The 21,405-nt window shown below is 28.0% G+C and overlaps 1 protein-coding gene across 1 annotated transcript; it reads left to right on the plus strand.

The window, feature by feature from the left end:
- The first annotated feature begins 11,625 nt into the window (after positions 1–11,625).
- Positions 11,626–16,266, plus strand: LOC107453479 (uncharacterized). Its single transcript, XM_016070335.4, has 2 exons — positions 11,626–12,073; positions 15,687–16,266. Exons 1-2 carry the CDS (start codon positions 11,729–11,731, stop codon positions 16,122–16,124), a joined length of 783 nt encoding a protein of 260 aa, XP_015925821.2. The 5' UTR covers positions 11,626–11,728; the 3' UTR covers positions 16,125–16,266.
- The last annotated feature ends 5,139 nt before the right edge of the window (positions 16,267–21,405 follow it).

A 21,405-nucleotide genomic window follows, 5' to 3' on the forward strand; every position in this document is an offset into this window, starting at 1 on the left:
CTTTATAAAATTGCTATTAATTATACCTTGGCCCTATCATTCAAAATTCTGAATTTAATTCCAAAATATGATATATATTATCACAACGATCCTAGTACAAACTGCAATTTTAAATAGAATATTACATACATGATTCACAAACGATGGAACTTGGTAAGATAGAGAGTTAACTAAAAAGATCTTTCCAGATCATAATTAAGCTGTGTGCTTTTAGAACAGATTAATGATGTTAAAATATTTTCCCGATTGGTCCTTTGGCTTGAATTCTCTGGTTGTAGAGATAACTCATTCTGTAAAAATGTTAAGCTTGTCTAATAAACTTTTAACAACTAATTCTTTGACTATTTTATCATTGAAAGTATTTATTTTTTAATGAAAAAAATTTGTCATATATGTAGATTTCTCAGACGTCTCTTCGCCAAATTTACTAGGTTCACTTTGTTAGAAATTGTTTGCACTTTTCATATAAGAGAATAAAAATATTGTGTTTAAACATATTGGTAAAATATATTAACAAATATTTAAATAAAATAATTTTAAAATAAAGCGTTCATAATTTTTACTGGAGAATCTGATCGATAATAATCTGATGAAAATCAGTTTCTATTTACAAATATTGCACTTTAAAGTTCAATGGACGAATGCACTAGTTGGTACTTACTATTACGAAAGTAGACATTACTTATTTATTTCATTCAGTTTAGAAAAATTTAGTTGAGCAAACTCAAAATTTGGGTGATAATAAAATAATAAATTAAGGATTTGCCTTTTAGATATTACTATGAAAATAATTGATACTCTGTCCTTAACAATAATTTAATAATTATTTCTTTTCGATACAGACTTAATACCATTATATTTTTACTTTATGGCGAAATCAATTTAATAAGCTGTTATAACAATTTCAGCAAAATCACAAAGTAAAAGCACATCGAAGTTTTAATTAAAAATTAATTATTATTTTTCTCTTCTAAATTCTTGATTTTTAAGATAAATATAACATATTACCGAAAGCACAAAACCAAAATAATATAAATTTATTTTTCTTTAATGAACTATACCCTCTTCATTAAATATAAATAAAGACAAAACAACTCCAATACAAAGATTTTTCGCTACAACGAATAATTACGATATTCTCATTCAACGTAAGTATACATATAATTATAATATTTTATGAGAATTATCCTTTTATTTAGGATAGGATCTTTGAATTTGAATTCATTCAAATATTTTTGTTTTGTTTCTTCATCGCTTTTTAATCAGAAATTTAAAATATTTCGCATGAATAAGTGTATATGAGTTAGATCTTGTTTGGCATGAATAGTGAAACTACAATTCTCTTAAAAATTCTTAACCAAAATTTATCACTTTAAATTTATCACATCGATTAAGTTCGTACGTATTGCTCGCATTAAAGAAAAAACAATACTTAAATTTCAGTACATATTTTACAGATATTGTCCAGGCTAATTAAATACTCTATTGCGACTTAAGTAGAAAGAAAATTTGGATAGATTTTTATTCTAAAATTACTGAAGGGCAAATATTGGAAAAAGAAAGTGAAATAGTATCAATATGAGAAGGTCACATAACTTGTACGATTATGTTAAATCTTTCATGCAACTTTCTTTTTCTACACAGGTGTGATAAAAAATGATTGAAGTTCAACTCTGTCGGGCAAAAATCAAATTCGAACGAAAATATTCTCTTTTGCGAGTTTCAGCCGAAAAATGTAACAAAATCATGTTTTAAGAAATATTAGTTTAGACTAATATGGTCAATAAATTTCCTGAAGAGTTTCAGCAATTGTCATAAAAGAAACTGTTAATATTGTATTTAAACCAATTTTTAAAATGTCTCAACGTATATTTAAATAAAATAATTTAAAAATATAACACTAATAATTTTGCGTAGAGAATCTGATTGACTTATACGAAAATTAGTTTTTATTTATAAATTACGTATTTTAAAGTTCAATGGACGAACGCACAAGTTAGTGCTTACTATTAGAAAAGTTACAAAAGTAGTCCCAAAAACTGCTCTTTTTTATATTATTTATTTCATTCAGTTTAGAAAAATTTAATTGAACAAACTCAAAATTTGGGTAATGATTAAGTAATAAACATAAGGATTTGCTTTTTAGACATTACCTATGAAAATAATTATTACTCTGTCTTTAACAATCATTTAATAACTATTTCTTTTCAGTGCAGGCTGATTACTATTATTATTAAGAAATTATTTTCTAATGAGCTGTTATAATAATTTGAGCTAAATCACAAAGTACAAGTACATCGAAATTTTTAAGATGATATAACTTATACCTGAAAACACAATACTAAAATGGTTAATTGCTCTATAAACCTCTTTATTAGATTAAAGTAAAGAGAAAGAAAAAAAAATTCACTCTAATAAATTTTTAGTTCACATTTTTAGAGTAATTATTCAAATAATTTGAAAAGAACTACAAACTTGTTTTAATTATCTTTCAACTGAGTATAGAATCTTAGAATTTAGCCTTTCAAAATCTTTCTAAGTTTTTTTTCTTCTTTCCTTTTTAATCAGAAATTTAAAATGTTTTGCATGACTAAATGTATATGCGTTAGCTCTTGTTTGATATGAATAGTGAAACTGCAATTTCCTTAACAATTCTTATCTAAAATTCATCACTTAATTGATTAAGTTTATACGTATTGCTCGTAATCAAGAGAAAACGATACTTAAGTTTCAGTATATATTAAACAGAGATTTTCTAGGCTAATTAAAAGTTCTACTGGTTTACTTGCGACTTAAAGCAGAAAAAAAAACTTGAATAGATTTTTATTCTAAAAGTCCGGTAGGGTAAATATTGGAGAGGGAAAGCATCAAGATGAGTAAGTCAACATAACTTGTACGATTACATTTAATCTTTTTAGTAACTTTTTTTTCTTCACAAGTGTGATTAAAAACAAGTTCAAGCTTGCCGGGTGAAAATCAAATTCGAACGAAAATGTTCTCTTTCACGAGTTTCTACCCTAATCTCCATAAGATGTTACAAGCAAAATCATATTTGACGAAATATTCAAAATTACGACTGGGCAAAATATTCCCAAATTTTGGATCATTTCTTTAACAGTTCTTCATTTTGAAATTCAAAACATTAAATAGTCATTATTTTCTAAGTAAATATAAGCTTCATTTTCAGGTCGTCTTTTATTGCTCTGAAATAAAGTTTTATATATTTTGAACGTGTATTTAGGACGTGTGAATCAAGTTTAAATTTTTTTTACACCATAATGATTTGTTATTTGATAATGGTGATGATTATCTTTGCTACGAGGTAGGGCAGCACTGACACTAGTTTCATGCCTGGAAGAAACCCCACCCTTCTGTGCTGATAGAGAAACCATCCACCTCTAACCCCCTCTAAAAAGTTCAAATATCCTATAGCAAATTGTAAACAAAGAAGATATTAATGAAAAATATGAAAAAAATTAAATATATTAATCAATATTAATCTAATATCTGCTGCATTGCGCAACTTTTCTTTGAACTTGTAGTTTTTAGCTGTTTTTTACACGATTTTTGATTTCTCTTATTATTATAATTATTCATATATCCTACATTTTTATTTGTGGCTGAAGACGAATTCTTGGCCATAGATGGCGCCACTGAAAAACAAGAAACGCATCCTCTGCCTTAAATTTGTTCGGTTTCACCAAGCGGCTTGCTAGTGTGACAAGTGACATTAGAAACAACAGCAGCAACATTTTTATTTAAATAACAATTTCTCCGCAAAACAGCTTGTACTAGTAGATTTTTTTTCTTCATTTACATTTGTAATAAAATTATCTACCGTTAGTAATTCTTAAAATTTTATATTTCAGGCTCAGACAGTGCCAAATATGAATCTTGCAATTGTGAGTTTGAAAGAGGAGACGGTTTCGTTGATTTTGTATCGCCTCCGTGTCTAAAGACTATAGCTCTCTTGTCTATATCACGTAGTCTATGGGAAGATTCTTGCATAATGAAAGGAGAAAAAAACAGAAAAAGACTCTTAGAACGAAACTTTCTAAAACTAGAAGAAAAGGTGGTTAAGAAGTTGAAGTTGTTCTGTTCCGAAATTAGTCGGCTGAAGTTACCACGTTCATTAAAGATAGAACTCTTCAACGTTATTTGGTCTATAGGTTTGCAGTTATTGAAATGTTTCAAAAATGAAGAAAAGGAATACTGCAATATTTATGAAATATTTTTCTCTGGTGGTTCGGTCTACTGGACAGCTGAAGGTATCTTTGACAAATTTAAATCACTAGATGTACTGATTAATAGCGAAGATAAAGAAAAAGATTTCCTGCATCTGTACCTATTGGCCTGCAAGTATTGTATGGAAGAAAATATTCCAAAATTGTGGGAGAAAATATCTACCAACAAAAAAGAAACATTGGACTATGTCTATCGAAAATATGATCATCACATCATAGCCTATTGGACTGCTTTTCTAAAAACGAATTACCATCTCTACTTAACAAGATAGAGTGTAATGATGTTTGTAAAATATATGTTTCTAACTATAGTATCAACCAAAACATGGTTTCGTTATCCATTTTAATAGGTAATACATTTGCTTTCAAATATTTTTGGCATAAATTGACAGAGCAAGAAAAGAATGAAAGCAAAGAGAAATGGCTGGATCAAGCGATAGAAAGGTGCAATAGATATTACAGGTTTGAAGACTTAAAATGCAATGCATTCTCAGATATTATGTATTTTTTATTATCGAAGTTAATGGATCAACAAAGTCAGATCTTTCGTAAACATTCTGAGATGATACTCTATACTTTATTTTTCGGCTGGCCTTGGCGTCGATATTTTCTCCGAACAATCAATGTAATGTGGGACTATATACCAGAGGATATTTATGTTAAAACAATGTCACACATTTCTCGAGAAATTGAAGCTGGAAGAACCACAGTTCATCTGTTACAAGAATTTTGGCATCGAAGTCCAATAAAATTGAAAAGGCATTTTCTTTCCAGTTCTAAAGGCATCAGATTCACTTTCAGCAAATTGTTTGATGGGGATAAAGTAGAGACAGTTGTCTCTATGATACTTGATGATGCTTCTCTTTCTGAAGAAGCAATTGTGTTTGAGACTTTTGATATCAGAAATATTGCTAGTTTCGTTGAAGGGGATCATTTATTATTCGCGACGAATTTTTTTAATAGGAGTGAAAAATCACCGGACGATGTCTTCAGGATTAAAAACAAACATTTGTTTTTTGAAAAAGGAATTGATACAATTCTTGTCCATCTGAATACCGGAGATTGGAGCTGGAAAAATCTTAAAGGCTTACTGGAATGGTTCTTTCCTCTTTCAAGTGCAACAATTGAAAAATTACAGACTTACAGAGAGATCGACTATTTTATTAGTTTTTGTGACGAATATACTCCTGAAAATAAAAGAAGAGCTTTCTTTTACATATTAAATAGAATCGCAATTAAATATAGTTCTCATCATTCTGGAGGAAATTTTAGCAGAGATATCAATATTGAAGATATATTGACGGGAAAGACATAAGAACTTTTAAAGAGGAATTTTTAACTAAAAGAAATGTTTTGATGTTTAGAAAAGGGTTGTGTCGACTTTAATAACAACAGATAGATATTTGCTTTAAGTCAAAATGCTGTTAGTATAATGAAAACAGCTAAAAAAATTTCCAAAATCCGACATCCAGAATGAAGTTCTACTCATTGGCCAACTGTAAGTACCTTCCTCTTAGTAAATGGTAAAAATTGGTCTTGGTAATGACGAGGGCGAAACTTAAATATTCCTAAATAGACAAATAGGGTATTATTTCTGGTGTATTTTTACGATAAATTAAACCAATATCCAGACAGGAACGACCTTACTGTCTGGAAAATTTCATGGTTTTATGACTATCAAACTGTTTGACTAGTACAATTTACATGTTTGAAATTGCTATTTAGGCAAGTGAAGCGTTGTTTCTTACGTATTTTTCTTTTCGCAGAAATGAATGAGAACAAACATGAGTCAATGGAATAAAATATTTGTGATAGAACATTAAGATTCAGATTGAAAATATTTACATTTTTCTCCCATTTTCCACTCCCTCCAAAACTTGCAACGTAAGGCTGAGCAAATTATTATTACTTATAAAGAAGAAGGTACTAAGTTTTTTGCCGAGTAGGACTTATTATTTTATTTTATTTTTTTATTTTTGGAGTCAGGTGTAAGCTCAATTTTTATTGATTGAGAGAGAATTTCATGGAAAATAAAAAAGAAACACTGTTTGACTGTTTTAAACTCGAAGTAAACCTTTAAATTTTAAGTATTTTTATTCTCATGCTCTAAGCTTTAAAAGGGACAAGAAATTTAAATGGTCAAAAATTATTATATAGAAATCGTTAAACATGACAATAGAGCCTTCGAGGAACAGCCATAGTGGCAATAAACAGAAGTTCGTAACATAAGCAAAATGCTTTATAATTTGTCTATGTAAGGAACTCCCCTCGCCATTTGTCTGGAGCAGTGGTGATGACTATAATTACAAGATTTACTATTTCAAATAGGGGTGTTAAGTCAATATTTAAGACATGCGTGATTTAAGGCTCGCTCAGCGAGAAAAAGCGAATCAGGTTCGACAGAATCTCACTTCTTTGAAATTCCTCAATTTTTGTTTCCATAGCAGTAGATGACCTTAGCCTTTGTGGGAAGGGGAGTTCTTTATATAGACAAACTATAGGAAAAATGGTTAGTATAATAGTTTTAAATTAAATTTGTAATTTTAGTAGTAACATATTAATACAGATATTGCTTATGCAAAATTTAGTTCTGAAAATAAAACTAAATTGGTTAAGAAAAATTGTTTGAATTTAATGATCCTGAGCAACCGAAGAAATTCTAAGAAAAGTAGAGAAGCTGATGTCCCTTCTGTATGTCCAGTGGCAATCCGTCAAACATCAATGAGTTACGGATAGAAACCAATAGGAATACGTTTTTACTAGGATATGAATATAAATCGTTCAATAGGAATGATGCTAACGACAATTGATTTATTTATTTAACTCAGTGATATAGTTCAGCTTTTAGCTTGGACATCTCTATATTGATTTTTTATTTATTTATTTTGTTTATTTATTTATTTTTGTTTATTTATTTTTTTATTTATTTCAAGATAAAGAGATTTTTTAAATAATTCATTATTGCAGTTTTTTCATTTGACGAATTTTTTTTAACTTTCCTATTTGTATTTTTTTTTTTTTATTTAAATGTTGGAGTTAAGTTGAACGTTAGAGCATTTAATTTCCCTTCGTGCTTTCAGATAAATATGTAACTAAGTATTTAGCAACGAATAAATGAATAGAGTTTTTTCACTGTTCATTTATTATAGATCTATTAACTTTAACTTTCAACGACCTAATTTTTCTGCTCTTTTATGAAAACAAAAATGTAATACTTTATATTCTGTAAAAAAAACGAAAAAAAAATTCTGTACGAAAAAATAATAATACTTTATTTACAGTGTAAAAGATTATTTAGATATTAACGATGATAATTTTCATTTAGTGGATATTCAATAAAATACTTGTTACCTGGTTTCCATTTTATTCTAATTGTTTGAAATGAAAAAGATACGTGAGTTTCTTTTAAAAAAATTGCCCCAAATAAAGAGCTTATAATTTATTTATTTGATTATGTATTTTTGTGTTTGAAAATTTTCTCAGCAGAAATGTCAACATTTGAAATTTAATAGTCCCCATAAAAGGTTGTAATATTATGTAATTGTTTATGTGATTTTTGATATTATTTTTGAAGATTTAAAATCTTATTATATTCCTTTATCAGTATTATTTTGTGACATATTAAAGTACATATTGTCAATCGATATTATGGTTTTGTGCTGTATATCTCAAACTGCATCAAAACTATAACTTTTCACAAACCCACAGAATCGGGATATTCCTAAAGGGAGTTTTTTTAGTTTATTTTACCATCAGCATTGAACAGTCAACCCGTGTCAGATTTTGGCTATACTTAAATTCAACTATGTACTCTTTCAATTTTAAATTCAATCTAGAAGACAAGGAACTTCTCAATCAAGCACTAGGGCAAACTCGCGTAAACGGAGTTTTTGAGTCGAACTAACCGGCATTTACGTTACATAAACAGTAAAACCACGAAAATCTCCCACGATTTGCTATTTGGCAAGAAAATTATAACCCATGATTCATCTACCAGTAGGTATATTTTTCATCAGTCGGTGCGAGCCGACTTTGTAAGTATTTGAATAGTATATAATTCATAGTGCGAGTATATGAATTGAACAGGAATCGCCGGAATTTGAACCTGGGTCATCTTATTAGCCAAATCTATCTTTAGAGGAGTGGAATTGGATGAACCTCTTTTTTGGCTATCAAGTGAATATGGCTATCAAGTGATTTGGCTATCAAGTGAATATGAGAATAGCATCTTAACTGAAATATACACTGTTAAAAAGCCTCGCCCATCATACATTGTTTATTGCTTTATCATGGGCACCAGACGGTGAAAGAAAGAGATATGGATCCAAATTGACTTACAGACTATTCTAATTTATAAGAATGGCTTTGATGGGGGAGGAATTAGGACAGTATTAGGCAAAATTAAGAAATATTGCTATTGGCTACTTGTAGCATTTTTAAGCATCGACCACTTTTTAAATTAAGTGCCCCCTTTTCTCGAAAATTGAAACTTTTAAGCGATCAAAAATCTTTTGACACTAAAAATGTAACTCATTCTTTTGAAGAATTTCTCAAAATATGTAAAACAATACACATTTTAGAATACTACATAATATTCATAATGATTTTATATTTATCAATAATAATGATAAAATGCACATAGGATTCATTTTCGTCGAAAAAAGTGGCGCTCGGGTGGCAACTTGCAGACAATTTTTTAATCGCCATATGTTATATATAGTCGTCCTCCGACTGGGGGCAACCGTTAATTTTGCCATTTGCTGAGTAGACAGTAGTACTTGATGAGGATAACATGCCAAATTTCTCAGCTATCCTAGGTATAGAGGGAAAGGAAGTAAAATAGAATAAAATAAATGTTATAATTAACATAAAATAATTCAAATCCTTCGTTTTGCCAATTTAACTGAAAATAAGTTTAATTTAATACATTTAAAAAGAAAAAGAACTACAGATGCAGTATTATAACGTCTATTTAAAAATGCTGATTGCATTATTTTACTGTTTTCTTTTATATTTCATGAAAATCTTTAAACGATTTTTTAGTATGCTCATCCTACAATGTTGATTCTACTTTCAAAAATAATTCTAATTTTTAAAGACCACACAATAAATGATGTGCATAATTCAAAAATATTAGTAATCGATATTATTCCCGAAGATCAAAAAGCCTAAGATGAAAAATTACAGAAGAATTATAATTTTGTTAATGTATGTATTCTAGATCAAAGGGGACAATTGCCTAGGAAAAGGAAAAGCCAAATGGATGTTCTGGTATTCTGAATACAGTAGAATCTTTTGTTCGGTTCTTTGGAAAATAGCCACTTGTTTCAAGACTACACATATAATACGATCCATTCGTGTTTCTACCTTGAAAAAGATATTAGAGGATAAGATTTCTATAGCAATTTATGTTTTATTACATAAATGTAAATTAATTAAAAATGGAAGTTTCATTTAAAACAAAAGCATTATCATAACTTCTTGGGTAATTACTCTTTTTAAAATATGAACACTTTTCTACTTAGTACTCATTTTTATATTTTGTCAGACGCCTTTTCTGTCAATAATGATAATAAAAATTATGAAATAGGTTTTTTCTTCTTCTTAATAAATTAGTAGTTTTAGAAAAGCTCAGACAACTCACATAACCTCAATACCTGACGGAACCATAGATCATTTAATTCCAAAATTTTTCTACTTTGTTTAAATATTGGTACTCGTTTAGCAAGAAAAATGCCACATCAAGTGATAAACATCGATAATAAAAATAAAAAAGTTATCGATGGTCTTTTCTTTCTTTTTGAAGTGAAACTTCTAATGCGACTTCCAACAAGATTGCGTTAAACGTGTAACGCTACCGTTGTCGTGGAAACTAGATTTCTCTTTACGTTCGTTGAGTGCACGAGGTAAGAGAAAGACATAGTTTTAAAAACAGTTAGTTCTTTGAAATTTATTAACAGTAAAACATTAAGATTTTAAAAATATAATCAAATGACATTTTATTGCTCTGTTACATACATATATATTTCTTATTTTAAGCTTAATAGTTGATAAATCTTTGAATAAAAATTTATACTGTGCGCAAAAAGAACACCTCTGAATAACTTTTGATCTATTGACCGGATCATAATGTTCCAAAACTTAATGGTTTGAGGGGGTGTGTGACTTCAAATATGCTAATTAATTAGTGCAGAAGATAAATTAAGTTAGGGAATCATACACAAAAATATACTTTTTCTTTAAAAAATATACTTTTTTTGACTGATTCGGATTTCTGACCTCAGAATATAGGGGGTAGCCGTAATCTTTGAAATTCGGCTCCAATAGTTTGATCATTAGAGCTGTCCATAGTTTGAGACCCTTAATGCTAATTTTTACTTTTTATGCATTTCACCATACCTTGAAAACTTTTAAGGAGAATTAGAAATTTTTTTGTACATAATTATAAAATTCGTTTATCTAAAAACAACTCCATTGAGAAAAAAGAAACTTATATTAAATACTTGTTATTTTCCATAATTTTAATTAATATTAGTCGAAAAAATTTTGAATTGTAAGGTATATTTTTCGTACCATTTTAAGGAACATAATTTTACTCGGCAAAATACGAAATTTGAGCAAAATTGGTCCAACAGTTCCAAAGAAATCGAATTTTAAAAGTACGACTTTTTTAAACAACTTTTAAAACGTATAAATCTGTATATTAAAAGACTCTAACACAAAAAAAATTTATTATTACTGAACTAATGTGGAATATAGTTACAGAGAGGAAAAAGATAAATATATTTTAAATAAATATTATTCAAATGCTAAATACTTCAAATTCCTGAGAAATATTCTGGAAATATTGCAGTATATAAAGTTATAAATTTTTTTTTAAAAACATAAGTGATTCACAGTACCAAATTTTAGCGCCAAGAAAACTTAAGTAGAAATTTTTAAACATAATATTTCAATGATTAATTGATTTTATAAATAAATTCAATTTAAAAAAAAAGACTTTTCTTTTAATGGATAAAAATAGTAAGTTTCTTACAATTACTTTTATTTCTCTGCGTTCAAACATTGCAAGTAGTAATTATACTATCTTAGAAACATGTGTAATAACCACAGAATGCTAATTAAATTTAAATTATACTGACTTAAATTAGAAGAAAAAAATGTTTCTACATGAAATTTAAAATGCATTGATTAAAAGTCTGAATGACACTAAGCGATTAAATATATATTGTCATGAAATACTATTAATTATAATAAGCATAAAATTAAATTTCAAAAAAATAAGAAGCTAGCGGTTAGAACGTAATTGTTATTTGCATTAATATTTTTAAAGTTTAAAATCGTTATATAAATAATTTCCATTTCGAATGGCAACGTTTGTTCGTTTTCTCACGTTCTTTTTCGTTTGCACGTTCTAATTCGAAGTCGTTCTATTTTAGAATCTGCATTTAACATCTCAAAACGACAAAAATATTTCGTTAAACATGAAGTTTCCTGAAAAATTATGGTGCATAGTTAATAACTGTAAAAGTGGAGCCATCGGATGGACTAATAATGGCGATTCAATATTTTTAGTCTATGAAATATTTAAACAAGAATTTTTGAGTGGAGAAAATGCTGCTTTCAAAACTAACAATATCAATAGTTTTGTTCGGCAGCTAAATTTATATGGTTTTAAGAAATGCAATAGATTTAATGAAGAGCTACACGAGTTTAAGCAACCCTTCTTTATCAGGAATCGAAAAGATTTATTGTACAAAATTCACAGAAAACCTGGATCTCCCTATGACGCAAAACCAGACAATTTTTCAACCGTTTCAAAGAGCAAAGTAAGTTTTTAAGTAATCATCCATTGTATGTTATTGTAACTTTGTATCAATCAAAGATTTAAATATACGTTTAATGTTTTGGCGGTAAAGTTACTATTTCTTATAGTTTTAAGGTCAATTCTTTTTATAAGAAATTGACTAAATCAAGAAACAATTATTTCCCGATAAGATAGTTCAATATTCGTTACTTCTTAAAATTTTTATTTTGTTACTGGAAATTATAATCCATAAAATTTTTTTTAACATTCTAAGTGGATAATAATAAAATAAAAATTTGCGCTTTCAGCTAATCTTAAGTTGGTTTTATCTAAAAGTGTGTTTAACAAACGGTAATGCGTTTTTTAAACATCTATCGGTCAAAAATAAGATTTTGACGTAGTTACCAAGAATTCGTATTTTGATTGAAAGGCAAATATTTTGTTCAAAGACTTTTCTTTTTATTCAAAATTTACGTAGTTTTCATTAGTTTTGGAGGTTATTGTCTGCATATTTATTCATTTATTATTATTTTTTCTGCATTTGAGGCCATTGTCTTCTAATATAAACTGAACAGTACAGAAAAAACTCAACATAATTTTTTACGAAACATTGTAAAATTTTACAAAATTCGGAATTAATTTCATTCCAAAAGCAACTGTGAGAAATTTTATCCTTCAAACAATCACCAAAGAACTATTTCTTGGAAAATTTTTTCTTGATATCTTATTTTCTCGAAAATAATACTTCGAAAAAAAAAAAAAAAAAAACACTTTTTGCCGAACGATCTTAATAATGGCGAGTTTCTGGAATCGTTTTCACTTTCTTCGCTTCAATTCTTTTTCAACTATTGTTATTTAATTGCAGCTGTACTTTTTTGATGTGCTAACAAGGAAAATTGATAATAGCCTCGAAATCCATATTAAAATTTTGTATTGTATATAAATATTTTCCAACATAAAATAATTTTATTAAAATATATATATATATATATATCGAATTTAATTAACTTTTTTAATTTTAGTTCTGAATATATTTGTCATCAAAGTTTGTGTATTCCGCATAAGTAAAACTGCTAATTTAATATTGCGATACAAATAACGGGAACGTGCTATTTTTAATACAAGTTTATATAGCAAATAATGCAACCAATTCTTTCTGAAAAAGTCTCTGTGTATGGTGTACTCAGATTTGAAAGGACATTCAAACATCGTTAACTTGGCGATAATTTAAGAATATATAAAAAATACTCATTTGAAGTCTTTATTATGAAGTACATTGTAGTTCATTTGTATACAACGGAGTCGTGGAGAAGAGGGAAAGGAAGGAGATTCAAGATATGGAACCTGTATTCTGCCCTGATGGCATATTCGAGTGTTGCGCTCGCGAATACCTCATTGTGCAGTTCTAGTGCAATGCAAATTAAGTACTACCTTAGTACAAAGTCTCGCTAACTATAGTCTGCTTAATTTTTAAAATGTAATAATTTGTCTGAAGTCAAAACAACTTTGACATTATAGTTTGTTTACCAGGAGTTGGCACTTGACTCCGCCTTCATCACGTGGTATCCGACGCTACTAATTCGCTATTTTTAGGAGAAGGATGGGAACAATCCTGAACAAGGTTGCTATTTGGCGATCATATGACAAAAATATTTATTTCGCAATCTTTATGTGTATTTTTTTAACATTAAATATTTCATAAATTTGATGATATTTCTCTCTTTCGAGTGATTAGCATATATGGCAGTACTTTTACTTTCGTTACTTATACCGCCGGTACAAGTAAAAAGTACGTACTTTTACTTGTACTTCGTTACTTTTTAAATTTAGTACTTTTACTTGTACTTTCGTTACTTTTTTAGGGAAAAAGTACAAGTATTTGTAACGGAAATGTCGAATGAAATCGTTACTTTTTTCTAACACTCGGTAAGCTTAAAAAAATGCTTACGTTTTTTTTAATTGCATCTTGTACCTTGCATTTTAATTGTACCTTGCATCAAATTTAATTGGTTGGAAGAAAAAGCTAGGGAGGAGGCTACAAAAAAATTGGAAAGAATTGTCCAAGCTGAACACCCTGCTATAAATAATAACGTAACAGAAAAAAACCCAGGGATTTTAAATTTTCTAAAGCTGAAAACATTATGCCAATTACCAGCCACAGAAGAATTTATGGCATACATGAGCTCAAATGTCGAAACGGAAAGCATATAAGTTTTAAATCTTTTTTTAATCAATTTTGAATTTAATACATTTTAAATCAAAAATGTTGGATTTTGTTATTAAGTATTTCAATTTTCTTTTTAAATTCACTAATAATACATTTTTGTCTTAATACATTTTTAGCTAAATACATTTTTACCTAGTACATTTCTTACTAAAATTATATTTATGCCCGACCTTGTCAAACAACGCGCAGTCAAATTTCTAAGAACTTCAGAACTATTTGTGCTATTGAAAACTATTATAATTACTATTTTAACTCTTGAAAACTCGAAGGTATTAATTTAGCCGCTGATACTAAAATTCCGTTACGCAGAAATGTTCGGAAAAGGATGTTCTCGCATGACTTCAGCATTAGCCATTGTTACAAATAAAACTGAAGACTGTTCTGTTTCAACTTATACTGCTCCTTCAATTATTTTTTACTAGCTCGAAGATCACAAAGCTATCTGAAACCCCGTGTTTGCTTTGTTTATGTTTGTGCTTTTAAAACGCGTTTCTATAGAGTAAAACAATTTTAAATCAATGGTAATTTAAATAAATAAAAATAATAAACTAAAAATTAAAATCAATCGAAAAAATTTCTTTTTCGTGCAAATCCATAAAAAGTTTGATGATATTAAAATTATATTTGATTTTAGAATTATATTATACGATTATATTATAAAATTATATCATAATATTCTTCCGAATTTAAAAATAAATTAATGTCCATAACTTTCAAAATTAAAAATAAATAAATAAATAGCAACAATTTTGGCAAAAACATTAAAGAACATAAGAATATTATTCAATAAAATTTTAGGTTACTTTGAATTTTCGATTTCCTAGAAATGTACTTTTAAATCGTTACTTTTTTTGTTTAGTACTTGTACTCTTACTTGTACTTTTTACTCGTTACTTTTTAAAATACGAACTTTTTACTTTTTACTCGTTACTTTTTTTAAAAATACTTGTACTTTTACTCGTTACTTTTTAAAAGTAACGTTGCCATCTATGGTGATTAGTTTATCCTTTTTGAGACATTTTGCTGGGAAAACAGTTTTTAAACTTAAAATATATTTAATTAGCTAGAGTAACGAAAGGTATAATGAGGATGATAAAACGAAGTAAGAGAGTGTAAAAGAATCCACTGTTTGCGCTTGGCGTGCATTAAGGGTTGTCTCATTTTCAAGAGCGGAGATGTTTCTCCTCTTACTCCCGCTCTGAAATGAGCTCTGCGTCTGAGGAGGTGGAACCAAGGGCCAACTCCTAGTGAACAAACTATAATTGAATTAGAATATTTTTGTTGCTTAAGCAAAATACTCTGATATCTGTAAGTATGCTTGCAAATAATTTTAATTTAACCCGTTTGCTTTATGCACACACATTTATGATGAGGTTTAGGTACGGATCTAATATTTCTTATCTTTTAGGTTCCACTCGAAGACAAACATAATTCTACTCTTTGTGGACTTGCAAATTCGACGCCAAAGAACTGCAAAATTTCGACTCTAGATTTAAGTAGGAACGACAACGAAAAGTCTAAACACTCTTCATCAAACCATTTCTTAGAAGTTTCGGCACCTTATCATTCTTACGTTCAAAATGGCTGGCTACCTGCTGATGCGGCATTTTATAATTCTGAGAAGTCGAAATCAGGATTTCCGAATGAAGTTGAAAACAAAGAAAATGCTTATTGTAACCAGTCAGCCGAAAATGACTATGTTCCATACAATTTGGATATATCTCCTAACGCATATATATTTGTTGTGCCTAGTTACGCTCTTCAGCTACCTCCATTTACAAATCAAGACATTTTTAATAGTCTTATGCACTTTATGGTTTATCCCACCATGGGATTAAGATCGTAAGTCAAAAACAAACTTTTTGGAAGAAACAAACAATTCTTCAAGTATTTCTTTCACATGAGTGTAGAAAAAAAAAGCTTTGTTATAAGCTTTTAAAGTTAAATAAAGTGCAATGACTTTTCTCACACTTAGTTAATCACATTTGGTACATATGAGTATTTATTCTCAACATCGTATATGAATGCATATAAAAATCAACATCTAAACAACGCTTAAGGCATGTTTTAATTTCTACCATGTTTGGTCTCATTTTTCTGTTAGAAAGGTGAGGAATACCACCTAATAGTTCGAACTCTGAAATAATTGCTTTAAAGAAATGCAATATTTTATACTATTTTATTTATAAAATTGATAATAGCACTGTTTATTTTGTTCACTCTCAGTAACTGCCAACAGTTTTGATTTTCTATTTATACAATACTTAAACACAATATTAAACAAATTTTTAACAAATGAAAGGGAAAAAATGGTTTATGCCCATTAAAGTAGATTTTGAGAAAGAAGTCGGGAGTCATTTTTACACAGCATAGCCCATCTGCATTGTATAATAGGTCTCGAGGAGAACCAATTTACTATGTTACTGATTTCTCAGATATTAGTTTTTCTCCAAAATCAGTTTTTCACAAAATGCAACAGATGGCGATCCAATCGCTTAGGGTTTTGTGAAAAATGAGCAAAAATCGTTCTTCTCTATTGCTTTTCATATATGTTGCAGTTATTCGTGTGACGTGGTTGCAAAAAATAATTGCAAGAGTTATTATTTTCAGCAGAAAGTGAAAATTTGTTAACTTCGGGAACAAAATTAGAGCCGTGTTCATAAACTAAGCAAAATCAAAAAATAATTTTTTTTTTTTCGATTTACTTTCTTTTTGACTGGCAGAAAGGTTGTCTTTATTTAATTTTTCCTTTGACTCTTCAACCAATTTTCTTTTCTGCAATGAATGCTTCCTTTATTTTTATATGAATATTATGTTTTATGATATTTTGAAATATACAGATCATTCTTTAATGGTCACCATACTTAGCATTGTCAGAAATAAAAACAGAAAAGTATACAGATCTAGCGAGAAAAAACAGACACGCCATCAAAATCTTATGTAAAAGGTGGAAAATTTCTTTCGAATTATTCCTGTTCACCTTAACTTATATTCGTTTCCTCCGGGAGCCACAAAGTTTTTGATGCCACATCTTCCTCACTTTGCACGTTTAAATTTTTCTTTGCGACCATTAATGTACAGTCCGCAAAAAAAAAAAGATATCACCCTGAATAACTTTCGTTCTAATGATCCGATTTTCACGAACTAAGTGTCAATCTTAATGGTTCCTGGGGGTGACCTCAAATATGCTAATTAATTAGTGCTAACTATTAATTAAGTTACGAAATCAGACACAAAAACGTACTTTCTCTGAATAAACATATATTTTTTTTTACATATTTGGAATCTAGAGACTTGAATTAGGGGAGGTAGACAAAATTTTAAAACAATTGGGTCGTAAATTGGGTTGCAATAAAGGTTTATATATTTGGCGATAGTCCAGAAAACCGCCAAAAAAAGTCGCCTGCGCAAATAAATATTTTAAGATAACCCATTGACTGATTCAAAAGAGAAACGCTTAATTTTACTAGGTTGCTAAGCAACCAATTTCTGACTGTAAAAAAATTGAAATAATGTTTTGTGATTGCTCTGAGAGGTTTAATTAATAGTTAATAGAAAACATCTCGAAGTTTCTAGGCAATAGACAATTTTTAAGTTCATTTATGTCCAAAAAGCAAAAAAGAAAAAAAAAATTATTTTATTCTCCGTTGAAAAGAAAATTTGAATCGATTTATAAGTTTTTAGAATTTAAATACATGAACTTTTTATCTGATATTATTTAGATTATGCTATTTTTGCTATGTTTATTCCAGGATTTCATACTAAAATCAAATTAACATAACTTATACAAAATTTTAGCTATAAACAAAATTAGCTGTATACAAAATTTTAGGGATAATGATTTTTACAGCTTTAATCGAGTCCTCTAGGCATGAAAGTTTGAAGAAAAAAAAAGTGCTTGAAAAATAAAATGTAGATTGTATAGTAATTCTAATGCACATTCACAAGGTTTTCTATAATTTACGATATTTCTTTTTCTATAACTCAATGAATTGCTGAATGTTTAGTGACATTTTAAAAACATTGAAATATTTTATGTTTAAGAATAAGATATTGAAATAGTATGTTGCATATTGTATGATTCATTGTTTAAAAAATTGCTTCATTTTGCTAGATATTTACGTTACATGGTTTTCTTTGGATAAAGATGATTAGCAAATAGCATCCACATGTTTCGATACATTCTGAAACTTACGTTCGCAAATTCACCATAAAATGTCGCACAGCATATTCTTCAATTACGATAAGCTATATTTACCACCAAATACTGCTACTATGATTATTTTTGTTTTCTTATATATATATATATATAAATATATATAAATATTTATATATATATATATATATATATATATATATATATATATATATATCTATATATATATATATATATATATATATATATATATATATATATATATATATATATATATATATATATATATATATATATATATATATATATATATATATATATATATATATATATATATATATATATATATATATCTGATATGATACTCTCTTTTTAAACAGAGCTCGTAAGGCCCTTAAGATACTGAAATGGGGGCACGAAAACTTAAAAGATTTTTTTTTTCCTAATGCCCGCCTGTGTTAACATCCGTCAATTCAGGCATCTACAGGGCGACAGATATCTGTGTGGCCTAAGGATTCCTAACGAGCATCAAACATTCTCAAAATTAAGTGTTCACTGGAAAATTTAGTGCTTATTCAATTTAAGAACTGTTCCTTTACTTGGTTATCTTACTACTTATTATTTAAACCACCAAAAGCTTAAAACAATATTATGTAAGTTATCTAAATTTTTTTTTACATAATTTGCATTTAATAACAAATATGTCGACATGCATTTAATAACAAATACGTCATTTAGCTAAAATTACAAATTTTGAAATTTTTATGATTTTTTTTTAAAGACAAGCTAAGCTTAAGTATTCCATCACTGGTTAGTTTACCCTATAAGATTTTGAGAAATTTGCGATGTTGTGAAAGATGCTTAAAAATGTTGACTACGTATTTTTATTAATATTTATAAAATATATATTCAAGAAATTGATGAATATTTTATTCCAAATTTATTCATTCGTATGTATATTATTTAAATTTTATCAGTTATTGAGAAAAAAAAAACTAAAAAATAAAAAATAATCACATTAAAGAAGCACAATCTGTTGTATAATCATATTCTAGCAGAAGCATGCTTTTATAAAACTCCACATTCTCTGAATAAAATGTATTTTATTCAATAAAATGTTTTATTCAAATTTCTTTACTAAATTGCAAATAGAATTTTAGACGACTAAAAAAGAAACATCGTATTTTATAGCTTAAAAAAAAAAAAAATTAAAACATAAGCAAACGATTATTAGCGAAAAAAATATGAATGAAATTTTATGCTAAGCGCGCGAAGTCAAGTTCCTCGCAAGTTTATCACATTTTAATATTAATCGCCCCATTTAATCATTTCTTCATTGTCGCTAAATTATTTTTTTAAAAATAATTAATTTTAATTTTTCTCAGCTTCTAACAAATAAAAACAGTTGAAACTTTAGATTTTTCAATTGAAAAATATGTAGATTAATATGGTATAAAAAAATTCATACGTTATAATTCAAAAATTTTTCATCCTTAATTTAATTAAATAATAAAAAATAATTAACAATTATTAAAAATTATTTTTTTCGTGAAATTATCTTTGGGTAAATGAGTTTTATGACTGGGTGAAATTTTCTTCGAATTGCTTTATTAGTTTTTAAAATATGACTAAAAACGTAAAAAGTGAAATTAACATTAAGGGGTACGAACTTTGGATCGCTCCCCTGACCAAACTATGGGGACCATACTTCCCAGATTGCGGCTACCCCCTATATTTTGAAGGTTAAAAATCCAAATATGTAAGAAAAAATATATGTTTATTCAGAGAAAGTATGTTTTTGTGTCTGATTTCGTAACTTAATTAATAGTTAGCACTAATTAATTAGCATATTTGAGGTCACCCCCAAGAACCATTAAGATTAACACTTAGTTCGTGAAAATCGGATCATTAGAACGAAAGTTATTCAGGGTGATATCTTTTTTTTTTGCGGACTGTACCTATTTTACACTTGTAATGAAGAATATGAATTAAGAGTGATCATTATTGAATACCCTGTGAAATTTCTACTTATCCCATACTAAAAGAATCTTATTGTTACACAAAAATTTCCATGCCTTATACAAGATGCAGAAATTTAAGAGAAAAAATTAGAAACCACTAATGTAACATTTTTTATTTTACACGGATAGGAATTTCAATGCTGTTGTGTTGCCAGCAGTATGTTCATCCAAAAGATAAAGAAATCCTCGGCTTTTATAATCTACATAAATTTCGTTATTAAACTTACCAAATTCTAATGTTTTTTTAAAAAATTTATGAAATTATTTTTCGTTAAAAATTTCACAATTAAAATTGTAAAATGGAAATTTGTTACCTAACGATTTTATGTCTCTTGTAAAAAGTGTTTTTTTTCTTGTTCACAACAGAAATAATCATAATTTCTTTTTTTTTAAATTCAACATTAAACCTAAATTACTTAACTAAAAATCGATCTTTTTTAGTTAAATAGTTTAGGTTACAATTTTGTGAATAACGAAAAACATATACTATTTGTTTTCTTGTTGCACCCTTCCTATTCACGTCTTTCCCTTTGCGAATATCTACGTATTACATGGTTTAAACCATTTTTCTTAGTAAACCTTTCTTTCATGTTCTTTCAGCTTATTCTAAAAATACAAGAGAGAGTATGGGTTCTTCATAAAAATAGACAGCGAAATTTTGTTTTATTCAATACTGAGATTATTGTCATAGATGTTAACGACGTCACTTTGTTTCAAGTTGTCAAAAAAATTAGCAATTTATTTTTGATAGTAGCAGTCCAGATAGTTACAATTTTCATACATGGAAAAAAGTTTATTCTTTTGTTCGGGTGATATCTTTCCTTATACATATGAAATTCATTCTTCAAAGCAGTACTTACAGGGTAATTCATATTAGCAATAAAAATCTTTTCCTGATCCCCATAATGAGTTCTTTCAGTGATGTAACGCTATCAATAATTCCTTTCATC

The sequence above is a fragment of the Parasteatoda tepidariorum genome, chromosome 3, assembly GCF_982258835.1.
Source record: "Parasteatoda tepidariorum strain Cologne lab strain chromosome 3, Ptep-v5.0, whole genome shotgun sequence".
In the NCBI taxonomy this organism is placed as follows: Eukaryota; Metazoa; Arthropoda; class Arachnida; order Araneae; family Theridiidae; genus Parasteatoda; species Parasteatoda tepidariorum.